General features: G+C 58.1%; 1 protein-coding gene across 5 annotated transcripts in view; it reads left to right on the top strand.

Annotated features, from left to right (window-relative positions):
- The window catches only part of ADAMTS7 (ADAM metallopeptidase with thrombospondin type 1 motif 7), a 35,200-nt gene that overhangs the window by 3,915 nt on the left and 15,999 nt on the right, over positions 1 to 15,286 (top strand). For 3 of the 5 annotated variants that reach the window (XM_064669345.1, XM_064669346.1, XM_064669347.1), the window contains exons 4-16: positions 437 to 633; positions 1,730 to 1,813; positions 2,473 to 2,597; positions 3,642 to 3,791; positions 4,474 to 4,617; positions 8,303 to 8,447; positions 8,594 to 8,686; positions 9,270 to 9,415; positions 11,278 to 11,447; positions 11,623 to 11,756; positions 12,445 to 12,565; positions 12,942 to 13,186; positions 14,397 to 14,538. In XM_064669345.1, the coding sequence (XP_064525415.1) occupies positions 437 to 633; positions 1,730 to 1,813; positions 2,473 to 2,597; positions 3,642 to 3,791; positions 4,474 to 4,617; positions 8,303 to 8,447; positions 8,594 to 8,686; positions 9,270 to 9,415; positions 11,278 to 11,447; positions 11,623 to 11,756; positions 12,445 to 12,565; positions 12,942 to 13,186; positions 14,397 to 14,538 (1,896 nt within the window). The remainder of the gene's footprint in view (positions 1 to 436; positions 634 to 1,729; positions 1,814 to 2,472; positions 2,598 to 3,641; positions 3,792 to 4,473; positions 4,618 to 8,302; positions 8,448 to 8,593; positions 8,687 to 9,269; positions 9,416 to 11,277; positions 11,448 to 11,622; positions 11,757 to 12,444; positions 12,566 to 12,941; positions 13,187 to 14,396; positions 14,539 to 15,286) is intronic. The other 2 variants (XM_064669348.1, XM_064669349.1) reach the window with 2 other exon arrangements.

A 15,286-nucleotide genomic window follows, 5' to 3' on the forward strand; every position in this document is an offset into this window, starting at 1 on the left:
CTCCCTGAAAAATATAGATCTGGGATGATAATCCAAAATGTTGAGCCACCAGGGTTGTTTCTCAGGGTTTCTCAGGTTGTTTCTCAAGCATCTCTGCAGGGTTGCCTGTAAATTCCCGTGTCAGTAAAAACCCTAAAACTCTGCTCTGGCAAGCTCCGTGTTCCTTGTGGAATATTGCAAGCCCTGTTCCAGTCAAAGAAATTACTTCAAATGCTTTGTTTGTTTTTCTATCATGCTCATGTGCAGCAGACTGAGCTCAGAGTCTTCTGGAGCACAGAGCACAGCAAAATGCACATAAGTTATGGGTCTAAGTGTGGAGTCTTCTCCACACCAAAGGTTATTCCTTTGAACTAAAAAAAAAAAAAAAAATATTTTATCAAAATTGCAGACATTTCATCAAGAAAAAAAGACCTTTTTTCCCCGTCTAATCCCTCAGGATCTCAGGAAAGCCTGGAGCGGTCTGAGAGGCGCAGGGAACGGTGGGAGCAGAAGCAGCACAGGAGGAGAAGAATTAGGCAGCGCTCCATCAGCAGGGAGAAGTGGGTGGAAACGCTGGTGGTGGCAGACACCAAGATGGTGGAGTTCCATGGCAGTGAGAACATCGAGAAGTACGTGCTGACCGTGATGAACATGGTGAGTCCTGGCCGGGCAGGGCAGAGCCACTGTGTGACACATGGAATCAGGGAATGGTTGGGCTTGGAAGGGATCTCAGAGCTCATCCAGTTCTACCCCCCTGTGGGCAGGACACCTTCCACCAGACCAGGTTGCTCCAAGCCCCATCCAACCTGGCCTTGGACACTTCCAGGGATGGGGCAGCCACAGCTTCTCTGGGTAGAAGACCCCAGGGCTTGCCAGGACTCATCCCTGGTGGCACCTCAGCAAAGCTCTCACCACTCAGGCTCTTCCCACCCCCCTTGGCTTTGCTGCCCTGCTCAGTGCTCTGACCCCATGGGAGGACGGGTGGGTGGCAGCAAACCTGAGGGCAAAACCTCTGTGCAGGTGAGAGCAGCTCAGCCAACACCATTTCACCTTCCTGTGGGGCTCAAGGGCTGCTCCCTTCTGCTTCCCTCCATGGGCTGGGTGAAGTGGCCTCCCAGGGAGGTCCCCCAAAGGGAGACATGCTCCAGGGAAGGGAGATGGTTGGTGCCAGAGCTGGCACTGTCTGGGTTAGCAGGAGAGATGGGAACAGCTTTTCTGGGAAGGAGCACCAGACTGTGGTGGGAATGTGGGGGAGTCTGCTGGTGCCACAGAAGAAGCAGATAAGTCAGGGTGAGTTGGTTCAGTCTGTTCCCTCTTCTGCTGCCGGGGCAGGACCTCTTTGCATTCCAGAAGAGAGCTTTGGCTGATGCCAGGAAAGGGTGGGATTGGGCAGAGGACCTCAGGTAACATCCCTGGATTTCTGGGGGGTGATGGAGGCACCCAGAGAGCACCGAATTCCTTTGAGATGTTAAACACATCTCTTGGTGAGAGCAGAGGGGTTCCCCGGGCGTTTCGGGATGAGTTCCAGCCTCTGCACAGATCATATCCAGTGCAAATGGAAATCATCACAGGCCTCGGTCCAGGCCCGTGTCTGTTCTTGCCTTGATTTGGGGAATTCCCCGAGATGTCGTCAACAGCCTCCAGCAGCTTCCCCTGGAGCTCCTGTTCCTGCAGAGGGACGTGCCAGCAGCCGTGTCCCGGGGCTGGGCTCTGTCCTGAGCCGTGTTTCCTTGGCATTCCCGTGTCACAGGTGGCGGGGCTGTTCCACCACGCCAGCATCGGGAACCCCATCAACATCGCCATAGTGCGGCTCATCCTGCTGGAGCACGAGGAGGTGAGAGCAAACAGCGTGACTCAGCCCATCCTGGCTGGGATGCACTGGGAGCTGGCCTGGAAAGCCAGGCTGGGATGCACTGGGAGCTGGCCTGGAAAGCCAGGCTGGGATGCACTGGGAGCTGGCCTGGAAAGCCAGGCTCCCTCCCGTGCCGTCTGCGTGGCCTGGAGGAGTTTGTGTAAGAGAAATCCAGCATTTGCGCCCTCGTCTTGGCCAGAGGAGTCAGGGACAGCGTGGCCAGAGGAGCTGCTGAGTCTGATTTTTAGGATGGTTTGTGCTAAGTCAGCATGGGTGTGGGAGCAGAGGGCTGTGGGTCCCTGGGTGGCCGTGTCCCAGCTGCAGTGGTGGCTCTGAGGCCACTCAGACGGGCTCCCAGCTGTGTCCTTCGCCCCCAGCCAGGACAGGATATTTCCCTGCAGTGTTTCTTAACCCCCATTACTGGATGATTTCATGTTTTGGTTGAATCACAGATGAAAAGAAAGCAGGAAAAGGACTTTCTTTCCACCCGGCCTACAACCTATAAACATGGAGCAGTTCCATCTGGATGGCAGTCACTGCCGATTCCACTCCCATGTGTCTGAGATCAGACCTCTCCCCTCTCCACCCCAAAACCCAAACAGCTCCAGCAGTGATAGGACAGCAGGCTTCTTCTCTTTCAGGAGGACCTGAAGATCTCCCACCATGCAGACAACACCTTGAAAAGCTTTTGCAAGTGGCAGAAGAGCATCAATGTGAAAGGAGATTCCCATCCCCTGCACCACGACGTCGCCGTCCTGCTCACCAGGTATCGTGTCCTTCTGATGTGCTGCTGTAGGTGCTGCTCTGTCAGGAAGAACCTGCCCTGGCTGCAGGTAGAGGGGCAGGCAGAGGAACATCCCGGGGGGAGCTGGTGAAACCTCACTGTCCACGCCTGAGCCCTGCCTGGACACCTGCACCTAAGATATGGAACATGAAATTGGGAGATATCTGGCTCCTGATGGCTGGAACTGTGCTGGAAGGTGTCCCTGCCCATGGCAGGGGGCTGGAATGAGATGAGCTTTAAGGTGCCTTCCAACCCAAACCATTCCAGGGCTCATTGATTCTATGAACTGGTCTCGAATCTCAGGTTTCCAGTTGAAGTTTCCAAACCAGGTTTTCCCCGTGGCCCTCTTGCCAAGCCCCAGAGCGGCTGGATCCTCCCAGGAGCTGTACACAGGGATTAACTCCTTTTTTTCCTGGAGGCTGGGCTTGGCAGAGTAGCCTCTGGGAAGCCCCTGACCTCCCATGGAGCCAACAGGAATTCATGGCTCTGGCCAAGTTTATATACCTTACAGACAAGCCCTGCTCTGAGGGTTTCAGGCTGCTGTGCCTTGGCTTTTGGCAGCGTTGTGGTGGTTTGGGTGATGATTCACAACCCACAACAGCTTTATCTTCTCTGGGAAGTTGCTTTGTAGCAGAAATGAGGCGCTTCAGGCCTTGTACTTAATGGAGTTGTTCCTCCTGGGTGGCTGGAGCTGCCCTGGACCACAGCACCCCTGGGCTGTGCTTCCCCACAGGAATTGCTTTATTATTCCAGCATCGGTTTTATTTATACAACGGAATAAACGCAGGCAGCAGTTCCCATTAATCAGGCTCAATAATGAGCTGGGGAATAATGAGCTGGGGATAGGGGAGAGGAAAGGGGAAAGGAAAGGTCGTCAGTGTTTCCACTGTGGAGGCCGTTGGATGGCTCCATTCTCACTTCTGTCTGGCCGCTGTCCGTGTGTCTGGGCCATGTCCCACACTCTGTCCTGCCGCCTTCCAACGCCCTCTCTGCTCTGTGTCTGTCTGTCTGTCCCTGTTGCCCAAGGAAGGACATCTGTGCTGCCATGAACAGGCCCTGTGAGACGCTGGGGCTGTCCCACGTGGCGGGGATGTGCCAACCCCACCGGAGCTGCAACATCAACGAGGACACGGGGCTGCCCCTGGCCTTCACCGTGGCCCACGAGCTCGGACACAGGTACCACCAGCTTCCTCCTCCTCCTCTTCCTCTGCGCTGCTCAGTCAGGGCTGGACAAGGCACAGGGGGAAGTTGGGAGGTTCCCAGTGGTTCCTCACTGCTGCAACCCCTCCTTTCTCCCCTGGGGATTTCATTCCAGAGTTTAGTTTTTGGTTGCCCCATGTTTAATATTCCTGAGTATTCAGTGGGAAATAAAAGCACAGGACAAAGTTGGGGGCAGTGTCCTTGGTATCAGTAAAACATCCCCCAGGGCCAGGCCCCCGGCCCTGTCCCTGCCCTGTCCCTGGTGCTGGATGCCCTGTCCCTGCCCAGTCCCTGGTGCTGGATGCCCTGTCCCTGCCATGTCCCTGGTGCTGGATGCCCTGTCCCTGCCATGTCCCTGGTGCTGGATGCCCTGTCCCTGCCCAGTCCCTGGTGCTGGATGCCCTGTCCCTGCCATGTCCCTGGTGCTGGATGCCCTGTCCCTGCCATGTCCCTGGTGCTGGATGCCCTGTCCCTGCCCTGTCCCTGGTGCTGGATGCCCTGTCCCTGCCCTGTCCCTGGTGCTGGATGCCCTGTCCCTGCCCGTGTCCCCAGGGCTGTGCCGGGGCCGTGTCCGGTGTCGCGGTGCCGGGAGGCGGCGGCTGCGTGGTTGTGGTGGCCGTGGCTCATCTCCCCTCTGTGGGACTGTGCTCTTACACAGTTTTGGGATTCAGCATGATGGAAGCAGCAATGACTGTGAGCCAGTTGGGAAAAGACCTTTCATCATGTCTCCACAGCTCCTGTATGACACGTCCCCACTCACCTGGTCCCGCTGCAGCCGCGAGTACATCACACGGTTCCTCGAGTAAGTCCTTCCTCCTCTTCTTCCTCGCTGGGCGTGCTGGGGGGGCTCGGGGCCAGGGCACAGGGGGATGCTTTTACCTCTAAGAGCTTCTGTCTGAGAGCATCTGGGGGTCTTTTACCCAGAGAAGCTGTGGCTGCCCCATCCCCGTGAGTGCCCAAGGCCAGGTTGGACAGGGCTTGGAGCAACCTGGGCTGGTGGAAGGTGTCCCTGCCATGGCAGGGGGTGGCACTGGATGGGCTTTAAGGTCCCTTCCAACCCAAACCATTCTATGATTCCATGACCTCCCTGGGCTGCCTCCCCCATGCTGTGGAGAGGGCTCAGGAGTGTTTGGGTGGTACAGGGGCTGTGGTTGCACAAGCAAAGCCAGAGTGGTTTCCTCGATGCTCTCGGCAGTCCCTGCACGGGCTGGATATTGTCACCCTGAGGAGGCATCACGTGAGGAAACGAGACCCAGCCAGATTCCTCCCCGGGTTTGTTTATTTTTAGCACCCAGGACTGATTTTTCAGGCTGTTGTTATGAAGTTCCAAGGAACACAGCCCAGAGATTTACGTCTGTCAGTAACTTGCACTGGAGGAACATTTTCCTTCCTTGCTACGGGAAGGTTTGAAAACAATGAGGAGCAGCAGTGGGAGAGCTGGATGAGGGGCTGGTGCTCCATGGTGGGGAGGCTGCCAGGGCTGAACTCCTGCTCCTAAACCCCAGCCTGGGACATGTGGGCTTGGCCCCGTGCAGGGGGAATTATTGTTGATTTATGGCTTTCAGAGGAATGGAGCCTTTCTGTATCTGGAGTGCTCTTGGCCCTCTGCTTTTAACCTTCACTTTTGCATTTAGAATTTCCTGCTTGTGATGACCTTGGGTTGCTCTGAGCTGGGATGGGGGAGAGACAAAGCAGCTGGGTGCTCCTCTGGTTGGGTTTTGGTCTCTTTACCCCCCCAGAAGGGGCAGCTCTTCCTTCAGAAGGAAGCCAGCAGGCATCTGTCCCTGGCTGTGACATCCCCGAGGCCAGGGAGAGGCCAGGGGCCAGCACAGACATGAGTTGTTATGATGTGGTGTTGGCAGGAGGACAGGAAGGAGTGAGCCAGCAAATGGGACCCTGCTGACCTGGGGTTGCTGGCTGTGCTTGGAACAGGCCTCACGTTTGGAGAAAAGCCACTCTCAGATGATGATTATTATTCTTGTACAGAAGATTATTATTTTACAAGCACTGCTGAGTGTTTAAGGATCTCCAAGTGATTCCTGGCAGTGGCACAGCCCTGGCACTGCAGGGCAGCCAGGGCTGGAGACCCTCCTGGGTCAGGGTCTGCTCAGACAGCCAGGGGCACTGGAAGAGGTCCCTTCCCTGCTGTGGCAGTGGTGTCCCCAGGGAAGGACCCTCCCTGGCTCAGGCTGATGTGGGATGCCAGCACAGGCAGCAGTTGTGGGATTTTCCCCTCTCCCCACTGCAGGATGCTGTAAGGGTCTTTGTTCCCCCCACTCACCATGGCACAAGCTCTTTCCCAGCCCAGCTGGTGGAACATCCTTGTCAAACAGGATCTGGTGTCTCATGGATGCCTTCCCTGCACCCTGATCCCGGGATGGATGGAGCAGCCTCCCTTCATTTCTGCAGCCCTGGCACAGCTGCAGTCTGTCCCTTCTCCCTTCAGTCTTTGCTCTACATCAAACAACCAGTTTTTCAGCCTCTTTCCACAGTGCTGGAGCTCTTCTTCCATCATCCTCCTCTTCCCAGGGCCTGGGGCTGGCTGCTCCTGCCACCTCCACCAGCTCCTGGTTGTGCAGCTGATTCTGCCCAAGCTCCAGTCGCTCCAATCCTTGCCTTTGTTTTTATTGAATTCTGTCCTGGCTCTTTCTAGACCCTTCCTCCAGTTCTCTCAGAGCTTTTGGAATTTTAATCCTGCTCTCAAATGTATCTGCAGATCCTCCCAGCCTGCTCACAGATGGGGATTTAATCATCCTTCCATCCACTCCATCATCCAGCTCGTTAGGGAAGGGCTGGAACAGGCAGAGGCAGCTCAGACCCCTGCGTGTTTCCCTGCGGAGTGGATTTACTGCAGATCCCTGCAAAGCCAGAGGGAAACTCAGGCCAACTTTTCCTGGCTTACAGATGTGTTTTGGCCAATTGAAGAGACCAGTAGAACAATTGTAAAGCATTTCATGGAGAAGTAGGTTCTGACCAGAGCACTGGAAAGCTGGTGCAGGTCTCAGTCACCCCCAGGTTGGACAGGGAGCACAGGGAATGCCCTGAGCAGCTCAGGGGGCAGGAGGGTTGGGGCAGTCTGGGGGGGACGTGGGGCCCCGTGTGGGACCCAAACAGGCACAGCAGCACCAGTGTCACACATGTGGCTCAACCAGGATGAAATGCTTAAGCCTGGACTTCTCCCAGTGCAGACACCATTCCTTCCATTTTTAAAGAAAATACTCCAAGTGTTTTCCACCAGCAGATAAAGAAAACAGGGCAAGGGAAAAGAAGACAGGACAAGGGGGAATGGCTTCCCAGTGCCAGAGGGCAGGGTTAGATGGGATATTGGGAAGGAATTCTTCCCTGTGAGGGTGGGGAGGCCCTGGCACAGGTTGCCCAGAGAAGTTGTGGCTGCCCCTGGATCTCTGGAAGTGTCCAAGGCCAGGTTGGACGGGGCTTGGAGCCACCTGGGCTAGTGGGAGGTGTCCCTGCCCATGGCAGGGGGTGGAATGGATGAGCTTTAAGGTCCCTTCCCACCCAGACCATTTTGGGATTCTGGGATTCAATGGAAATAGCTCTGGGGGTGCCATGCAGTGACCCCCTGTGTGCCTGGAACAGGCTGCACCCTGACTCTGTGTCCAGCTGCCCAATCCATGCCCAATCCATCTGGGCTCAGTCCTGCATTGCCCAGTGCCATCCTTCCCACTGGGCTGGGAGAGGCAGGATGCTCCTGCTGTTGGGAATCTGGAAATGGGGCTCTCAAGCCTCTGGGCTGCTGAAATCAACCTGTTTCCTGAATTTTCCAATAGGGACATACAAGTATTTTGCAGTAAGGATATACATGGGACTTTAGGGGGCTGCCTCCAGCCGTGTGAGCTGTTTGCAGGTGTCCAGCGTGGAACTCACTGGGTGGGATGGGAAAGGGAGGAGGGGGTGGTGGTTCTGCCTGGCATCGCCCCATGGCTCTGCCAGCACCCCAGAGCAGGAGCTCTCCCGTGCTTCCAGCCCTTGTTTCCGTGTTGCTGGTTTGGGTTAAAAAGGAATCTCGTTTCCAGTTAATTCAGAGCCGTTCCCAATCACAACAAACCCGAGTAATCTAATCTGCCCCGGCCTCGCCAGAGGCTTTGCCTTGCTGGAAACGGGTTTGTTTAAATCAACACTGAAGGCTGAACTGGTGACAACTCCGTGCATGTTTGGGAAGTATCGTAGCAGGAGCGGAGGGAGGCACCAGCCCAGGGGCTGCAGGGAGAAGCCGCTGCCTTTGTCCCTTCTCCTTCCACTGTCCTGCCAAACCCGGGGGACGCGGGGGGATCACTCTGGGGGGCTCCCACCCCCAAAATCAGGTACCCGCACGTGCCCGTCGGTGCTGGAGCGGCTCCAGGGCTGGTTGCAGAGCAGGAGTCCTGTCAGGGAGAATTGCTAATTGCTAATTGCTCCTCACGGCGGGACGTTAATGAGCTGTTGCTCCTCCCTGCCCCGGTGACACTGCCCTGCCCTCTCTCTTTCAGCCGGGGCTGGGGGCTGTGCCTGGATGACCCCCCAGCCCGGGAGGTGCTGGACTTCCCCCTGGTGCCCCCGGGGGTCCTGTACGACGTGGGCCACCAGTGCCGGCTGCAGTACGGCCCCTACTCCACCTTCTGCGACGACATGGATGTAAGCTGGGATCCCCCCGCGGAGCAGGGGCTCCCGGGATCTCTGGGGTGGGGGCTTTGCTGGGGCCCCCCTCTCCTTGTGGGTTAAATCTGTGCTGGAGGGCTGGCGGGGCAATAACCGTGTCCTGCACAACCTGTTTCCTGCAGAGCGTCTGCAACACGCTGTGGTGCACGGTGGGGAACACGTGTCATTCCAAGCTGGATGCGGCTGTGGATGGCACAGCCTGTGGGGACAACAAGGTAACGGGGAGCAGACCCTCTATGGCCTCAGGGACCCCCTGTCCTGCACACAGAGGAGCTTCACAGGCTCCAGCACAGGGACAGGCTCATCCTGCTGCCCATGCTCTGTCCAAACACCCCCTGCTCCCAGGAGGGGCTGCCTGCAGGGAAGCTTAGAAATCCTTGGGAAGGTGAAGCCAACAGTTAATGACCATGGCAGGAGAGCACCAGGCTCGTTCTGCTCTCTGTCTGCTGTGGTGGTGCATGCTCATCCCTGGGATCTTCCCCACCTCTGAGCCTCACTGGCTCTTCCCTCTGGGCTGAGATTGGGTTGGGAATTCCTTTAATGAGGGGTCTCAGTGGAGATTTGGGTTTGTTACCTCAGACAAGTCCCAAACAGCCCAGCATCTCTGTATTTCCCATTGTTTGAGGTGCTCCAGGCTCTGGCAGAGCCCAGCTGACCCCAGGCACCCCTGTGCAAGCAAAATATGGATTTCCGTGGGACAGTGTGTGTGCTGGGTGTCCCTGCACCCTGCACCGGGCTCTCAGACTCGGCAGCAGTTCCTGCATCCTTAGCCTTGTTCTCTCTGCTGTCCCTCTGCAGTGGTGCTTCAACGGGGAGTGTGTTCCTGTGGGTCACCGGCCCGAGCCCATCGACGGTGGTTGGAGCTCCTGGAGCTCCTGGGCTGCCTGTTCCCGGAGCTGCGGGGCCGGAGTGCAGAGTGCTGAGAGGCACTGCAGCACCCCCACGTGAGTGCAGCCCAGCCCAGCCCATCCCATCCCATCCCATCCCACCCCTGCCATGGGCAGGGACACCTTCCACCAGCCCAGGTTGCTCCAAGCCCCGTCCAACCTGGCCTTGGACACTCCCAGGGATGGGGCAGCCACAGCTTCTCTGGGCAACCTGGGCCAGGGCCTCCCCACCCTCACAGCCAAGAATTCCTTCCCAATATCCCATCTAACCCTGCCCTCTGGCACTGGGAAGCCATTCCCTGTGTCCTGTCCCTCCATCCCTTCTCCCAAGTCCCTCTCCAGCTCTCCTGGAGCCCCTTTAGGCCCTGGAAGGGGCTCTCAGGTCTTCCTGGAGCCTCCTCCAGGGGAACCCCCCCAGCTCTCCCAGCCTGGCTCCAGAGCAGAGGAACCCAACTCCTCCTTATTCCCTGTAAAGCCAGGAACCATCATATGTCCAGTGCAGTCCTACCCCGGCTGTGTCACACAGCCAGGCTGTGCCATCGTGCAGTTATTGGGCTGAACGATGGGCTTTCGGACACTCAGGGCATTTATTTGCTGGGGTGACCCCCGGGAGCCTCTGGAGAGGCCGGGTTTGCTCTGGCTCCCTCCCAGGGTCATTCCTGGTCTGTGCAGGCAGGGAGCGGTTGCAGTGACTCAAACAAAGGGCAAAGACTCAGAGATGTAAAACACATCCCAGTGTCCTTTAGTGACAGAACAGCAAACCAGGCATTCTTGGAGCCTGATTCAGAGTTGTTTTGGAAAATCCTGCTGCAGTTTGTCAGCCTGCTGCATTCCATGAGCCAGGGCTGGCTCCCGCCTGGAAGCATCCGGGCAGTGCCAGAGGAGCTGCCTTCTCCATCCCATGATTTCTGGGCTGATCCATCTGCTCCCCAGATGTCCCCTTGGTCACCAAATCGCTGTTGCACAGGATTCAGCCCAATGCCCTGGCTTTCCCAGGAGTTGGAGTGCCCTGGGATGGAGAGGAAAAGGGCTTTGTGAGTGATGATCCGGGGGAATCGCTTTTCCATGGCATGAGGAGCCCTGGCAGCCCCAGGAATGGGCTCCTGATGTGCCCAGACGTGTGTTCTGCCCATCCTCTCCCTGGGGCACGTTTGGCACGTGCTGTGGGGCTGTTGAGGGAAGTGCTGTGTTGTCTCAGACCCAGGTCAAGAGCCAGGTCTGGTTTGACATGAGCTCCGTGGCAGAAGTGCTGTGGTAGTTTATGGAGTGTTCCAAACACAGCTGTGGACAGGCGGGAGAGCAAACACTGGGAAAGCAGCGGAATTTCCCGGGCAGTTGTTTGCTTTGGCCACCGGAGGTAAATCTCCAGCTTTGCCTTTGGGATGGAGTGAGCAAACGTGTGTGCTGGGCACCCCTCCTCCCACAGACATTCCCTCGGGGCAGGGCATGTAAACACAGCCCCAAAATAATCATTAACTTCATTCTCTTCAGCAAAGTGTGTCCTGGAGAAGGAATTTCCATCAGGTCGTGGGGACATGGACCATGGAGAGTGGTGTGGCCAAAGGGAAAGGCAGCATGGCAGGAACCTGAGAGGAAATTATTGTGGCTTTTCAAGTCCCTCTTAGTTTAAAAAGACCAGTGGCAGCTTTGCTGTTCCCTTGGGCAGTAGAGGAGCAGAGCTGGAGGGGTATCCTGGGTGTGATGGAGAGCAGCTCCTCCAGAGCAGCTGCAGGACGGGCACCAGGCTGGATGGAGCTTGGAGCAACCTGGGATAGTGAAAGGTGTCCCTGCCCATGGCACGGGGGTGGAACGAGATGGGCTTTAAGGTCCCTTCCAACCCAAACCCTCCTAGGATTCCATGACCCTGAAGTCTCTTTCATCCAACCCCTCCCTGATCTGCCTTTCCCTGCCCTGGACAGGCCGAAGTACGGGGGCCGGTACTGCCTGGGGGAGCGGAAGCGGTTCCGGATTTGCAACGTCAGGCTGTGCCCCCCGGACAAGCCCTCCTTCCGCCAGGTCCAGTGCAGCCAGTTCAACCCCATGCTCTACAAAGGGAAGCTCTACAAGTGGACACCAGTGCCCAACAACAGTGAGTGGAGGGCAGAGACCTCAGACACAGAAACCCTCAAACGCGGTCCCGCAGAGGGTCCGAGCGCTGTTTGTGCCCGAGACTCGCCTGCAGCGTTTGACACCGCTGGGCTCGCAGGGCTGAGGTGTGTTGCCCCCGCTGCCGGGGTTCAGTGTGTGCCTGTTGGGTTCCCCAGTTAACCCCTGCGAGCTGCACTGCCGGCCGGAGCACGAGTACTTTGCGGAGAAGCTGCGGGACGCGGTGGTGGACGGGACGCCGTGCTACGAGCGGGACGCCAGCCGGGACATGTGCATCAACGGCATCTGCAAGGTGGGTCCTGTCTGCTCCTCCGGGAGCCAGCCCAGGGACGGCCCTGCCTGGGAAAACACGTGACCCATCCCTTGGGGAACCAGCGTCCCCCCCCTCCCGTGCTGAGGTGGTTCCCATTGCCGTTCCCCACTTGGAAAGCATTCCTGATTTCCTTGGGGGGTGTCGTACACACGTGTTCCAGCCTCTGTGCTGCCCCAAGGATATAGAGCACAGCCCAGGCCAGGTGGGACAGGGCTTGGAGCAACCTGGTCTAGTGGAAGGTGTCCCTGCCCATGGCAGGGGGGTTGGAACTGGATTGTCTTTAATGTCTCTTGCAACCCAAACCACTCCAGGATTCTGTGAATCCGTTGGAGATGGTGCAGTTGATGCTGCAAATGGTCTGGGAGATCCTGGTGTGGCTGGGGAGGCTTTGCCAAGCTGTGCCCTGGGTCCTCCAGCTGCCTTTAGTGGCAGTGAACCGATCCCTTTATCTGTTTGCCTAGGGAAACTGTCCCAAAGTTTGGGATGGAATAAGCACACGTGAAGACGTTGGATTTCTGTTAAATGAGGGAGTGGGTGGTGGTCTGTGGTCTGCAGGGTCCCACGTGGGAGGCATTAGAGCTCACGGCCACGTGCCCCTGGGACTCGCAGGGGTGGGAGGGGAGCCGGGGGTGTCCCCAGCCCTGGGGCTGATGGGGGTCCCTTGCAGAACGTGGGCTGTGACTACGAGATCGACTCGCACGCGGTGGAGGATCGGTGTGGGGTCTGCCACGGGGACGGCTCCACCTGCCACACCGTCCACAAGACCTTCGAGGACAGCGAGGGGCTGGGTAAGGGCACAGCACTGTCCCCAAAACACTGAGTGCCTGCTCCATGCAGAGCCAGGCTTGCTGCCACTGCTGCTGCTGCTGCTGCTGCTGCTCACTCCCAGGGAAGCTTTTAATCCCAGCTTGTCAGGTTTTTTGGGTTAAGACAGCGGGGAATGCAGCTGGGCTCAGTGCAAGGTGGGGTCTGGTGCCCATGGGTGCCTTACAGAGATGTAAGGATTGGCATGATGCTGGCACTCAGTGGACACTGCCCCCACCCAGGAGACAGTAGCACCCACAGAGGGGACACAACACCCACCCAGGGGACACTCATCCACCCAAGGGCACAAATTGTCTCTGCCACGTCTCCCCCAAGACCAACACTCGGTTCCATTCCCAGGCTATGTTGATATTGGGATTATCCCTGTGGGAGCCCGGGAGATCCGGATTGAAGAAGTCGCAGAAGCCGGGAATTTCCTGGCGCTGCGGAGCGAGGACCCGGAGAAGTATTTCCTGAATGGTGGCTGGACCATCCAGTGGAACGGGGACTACAGGGTGGCAGGGACCACCTTCACCTACAAGAGGACGGGGAACTGGGAGAATCTCACCTCTCCAGGGCCCACCGTGGAGCCCGTGTGGATCCAGGTAGGATGGGATACACAGCAGGGAGGATGGGGGGACAGAGCCCCCGGATCTTCTGCCTTCCTGGGCAGGGCTGAGCTGCCACGGTCCATCACAGCACTTCCCTGCATCCAGGGGGTGGGGCTCTGCATCTCCTGGCTGAGTGTGTTTCTCTGGGAGCCAACACTGGAGCAGCCAAGCACACGCCACCGGCCCGGCGAGCGCTTCCAGCCCACAGCACTTCCAGCTGAGCCTCGTCCCCTTCCCGCCTTCCTCAAAATATTTACACGGGAGAGGGAGCGTGAGGAGAAAGAGCCGTTTCCTGAGGCCCTTCCCATATCTTATCAAGAGCAGGGGAAGAGCCCTTGGTGCTTCTGGCTGGGCTGGTCAGGGGTGAGGGATCTGCCAGTTAACACAAAGCTGTTGGGAGTCAATATCCTTGTGCCCGTGGGGCCAGGCTTTGCTCTGGAGAAGCCAGTGGGAATCATCCCACAGAGGATGGCACAGCCAGCTCCAGGCTGAAACCCCTCGTGGTGCCAGGTGTGGTGCAGGGGCAGCGATGGCCACGGAGCTGCATCCCATGGACCCCCAGGACCCTCCCCTGCCCGGCGGTCATGGCTCATCCCGACACACTCTCCGGAGCACCAGCCCCTTTGCACAGGCTCTCCTGGAGCTCGGCCTCCCTGAGCAGCCAAAATCTTCTCCTTCCCTAACCCTTCCCTTCCTCAGTGGCTGAGCAGCAGGATCCTGGGCTCGCTGCCTCCAAGAGCTGCTGTTAATGGGAACGCTGGCGCTCGGCGCCCGCGAATCACTTTCTGGGATTTGTAGCCTAATTAAAGCCTTTGGACAAGAGTGTTTCAATATTCATGGAGAGGTTTTGGAAAGACGCCCTGGCTTCCGCCAAAGCTCCAAGAACAACAAAGCTTTGGCGATAATGGGAGTGCTTAGGCTAAGAAAAACAGGGATAAACTGCTGGCCCTCTCCAGCGTGGGTGCAGGAGGTGCTTTGTCAGGACTTGTGTCAACCGCAGGAGCAGCGGGAGCCTGTTCCCAGCAATTTAGGGAATTCCTCCAGGCAGGGACACCTTCCTTTAGACCAGGTTGCTCCAAGCCCTGTCCAACCTGGCCTTGAACACTTCTGGCCGTGCTGGGCAGGTCGTTCTCCCCGGGGAGCCCCCGGGGTGTGTGTGATGCCACCCCCCGCCCCCTGCCCTGACCGGCCCCTGTCCCCCCAGCTGCTGTTCCAGGAGACCAACCCCGGGGTGCGGTACCAGTACACGATCCAGCGCCCGGCCGACAGCGAGAACGAGATCGAGCAGCCCGAGTTCCTGTGGCGCTTCGGCTCCTGGACCACCTGCACGGCCACGTGTGGCACCGGTGAGTGCGGACCCGCGGCACGCCCGGCCCCGCCCCGCGGAGCGGCAGCTGGAGCAGGTGGAGCATCCCCAGGGACGCCTCAGGAATTCCCGGGTCTTCGGTTTCAGGGGGTCTTAGGGGGGAAATAAAAGGGCCATCTGCCGAGGTCACGGCTCCGCTGCCCCCGCGGCGCTCACGGGACCCGGCGCTTTATCAGCGCTTTGCTCCCGGCGCGGTGTCCTGTTACCGCCCGGCCTTCCTCGGCGTCGGGAGGGAGACAAAAGACCTTCAGAGAAATCCGGGAGTGTGGAAGGGCTGGTGTCCCGCCTGGCTGGGCCTCTGCGTGGGGGAGCACGTCCAGGGTTGTACAGAGAGCACACGGAAGGTGCCTGCTGTGGCTCCATGTGTCAGACACTCGCTTCCCTCCATCCTGCCCCGCTGCACCACCGGGGTCCCCGGGGCGGCTTTTGGGGCAGCTGATGGAATGGGATGTTCTTGGCACACTGCCAGGGGGAGCAAGCACTTCCTTGAGAGCGGCTGGCACTGGAAGAAAGGGGAATTCAAGGACACTCGTGCTTTCTAGGTAGCACAGAGTGCCAGGAGATGGCTTTTATTTAAAACCAGCTTTGCTTTGCACGATTTGAGTACTTGCCTTCCAGAACAGAAGGGAAATACAGGAGTGAATCTGGCAGGAGTCGGGTGAGGGTAAGCAGCTGGAGGAGGGCTGAGCCTCTCTCCCTGGGCTGGATGATGGAGTGAGCTGAGACGT

This window comes from Pseudopipra pipra, chromosome 12 (genome assembly GCF_036250125.1).
Source record: "Pseudopipra pipra isolate bDixPip1 chromosome 12, bDixPip1.hap1, whole genome shotgun sequence".
Classification (NCBI taxonomy): domain Eukaryota; kingdom Metazoa; phylum Chordata; class Aves; order Passeriformes; family Pipridae; genus Pseudopipra; species Pseudopipra pipra.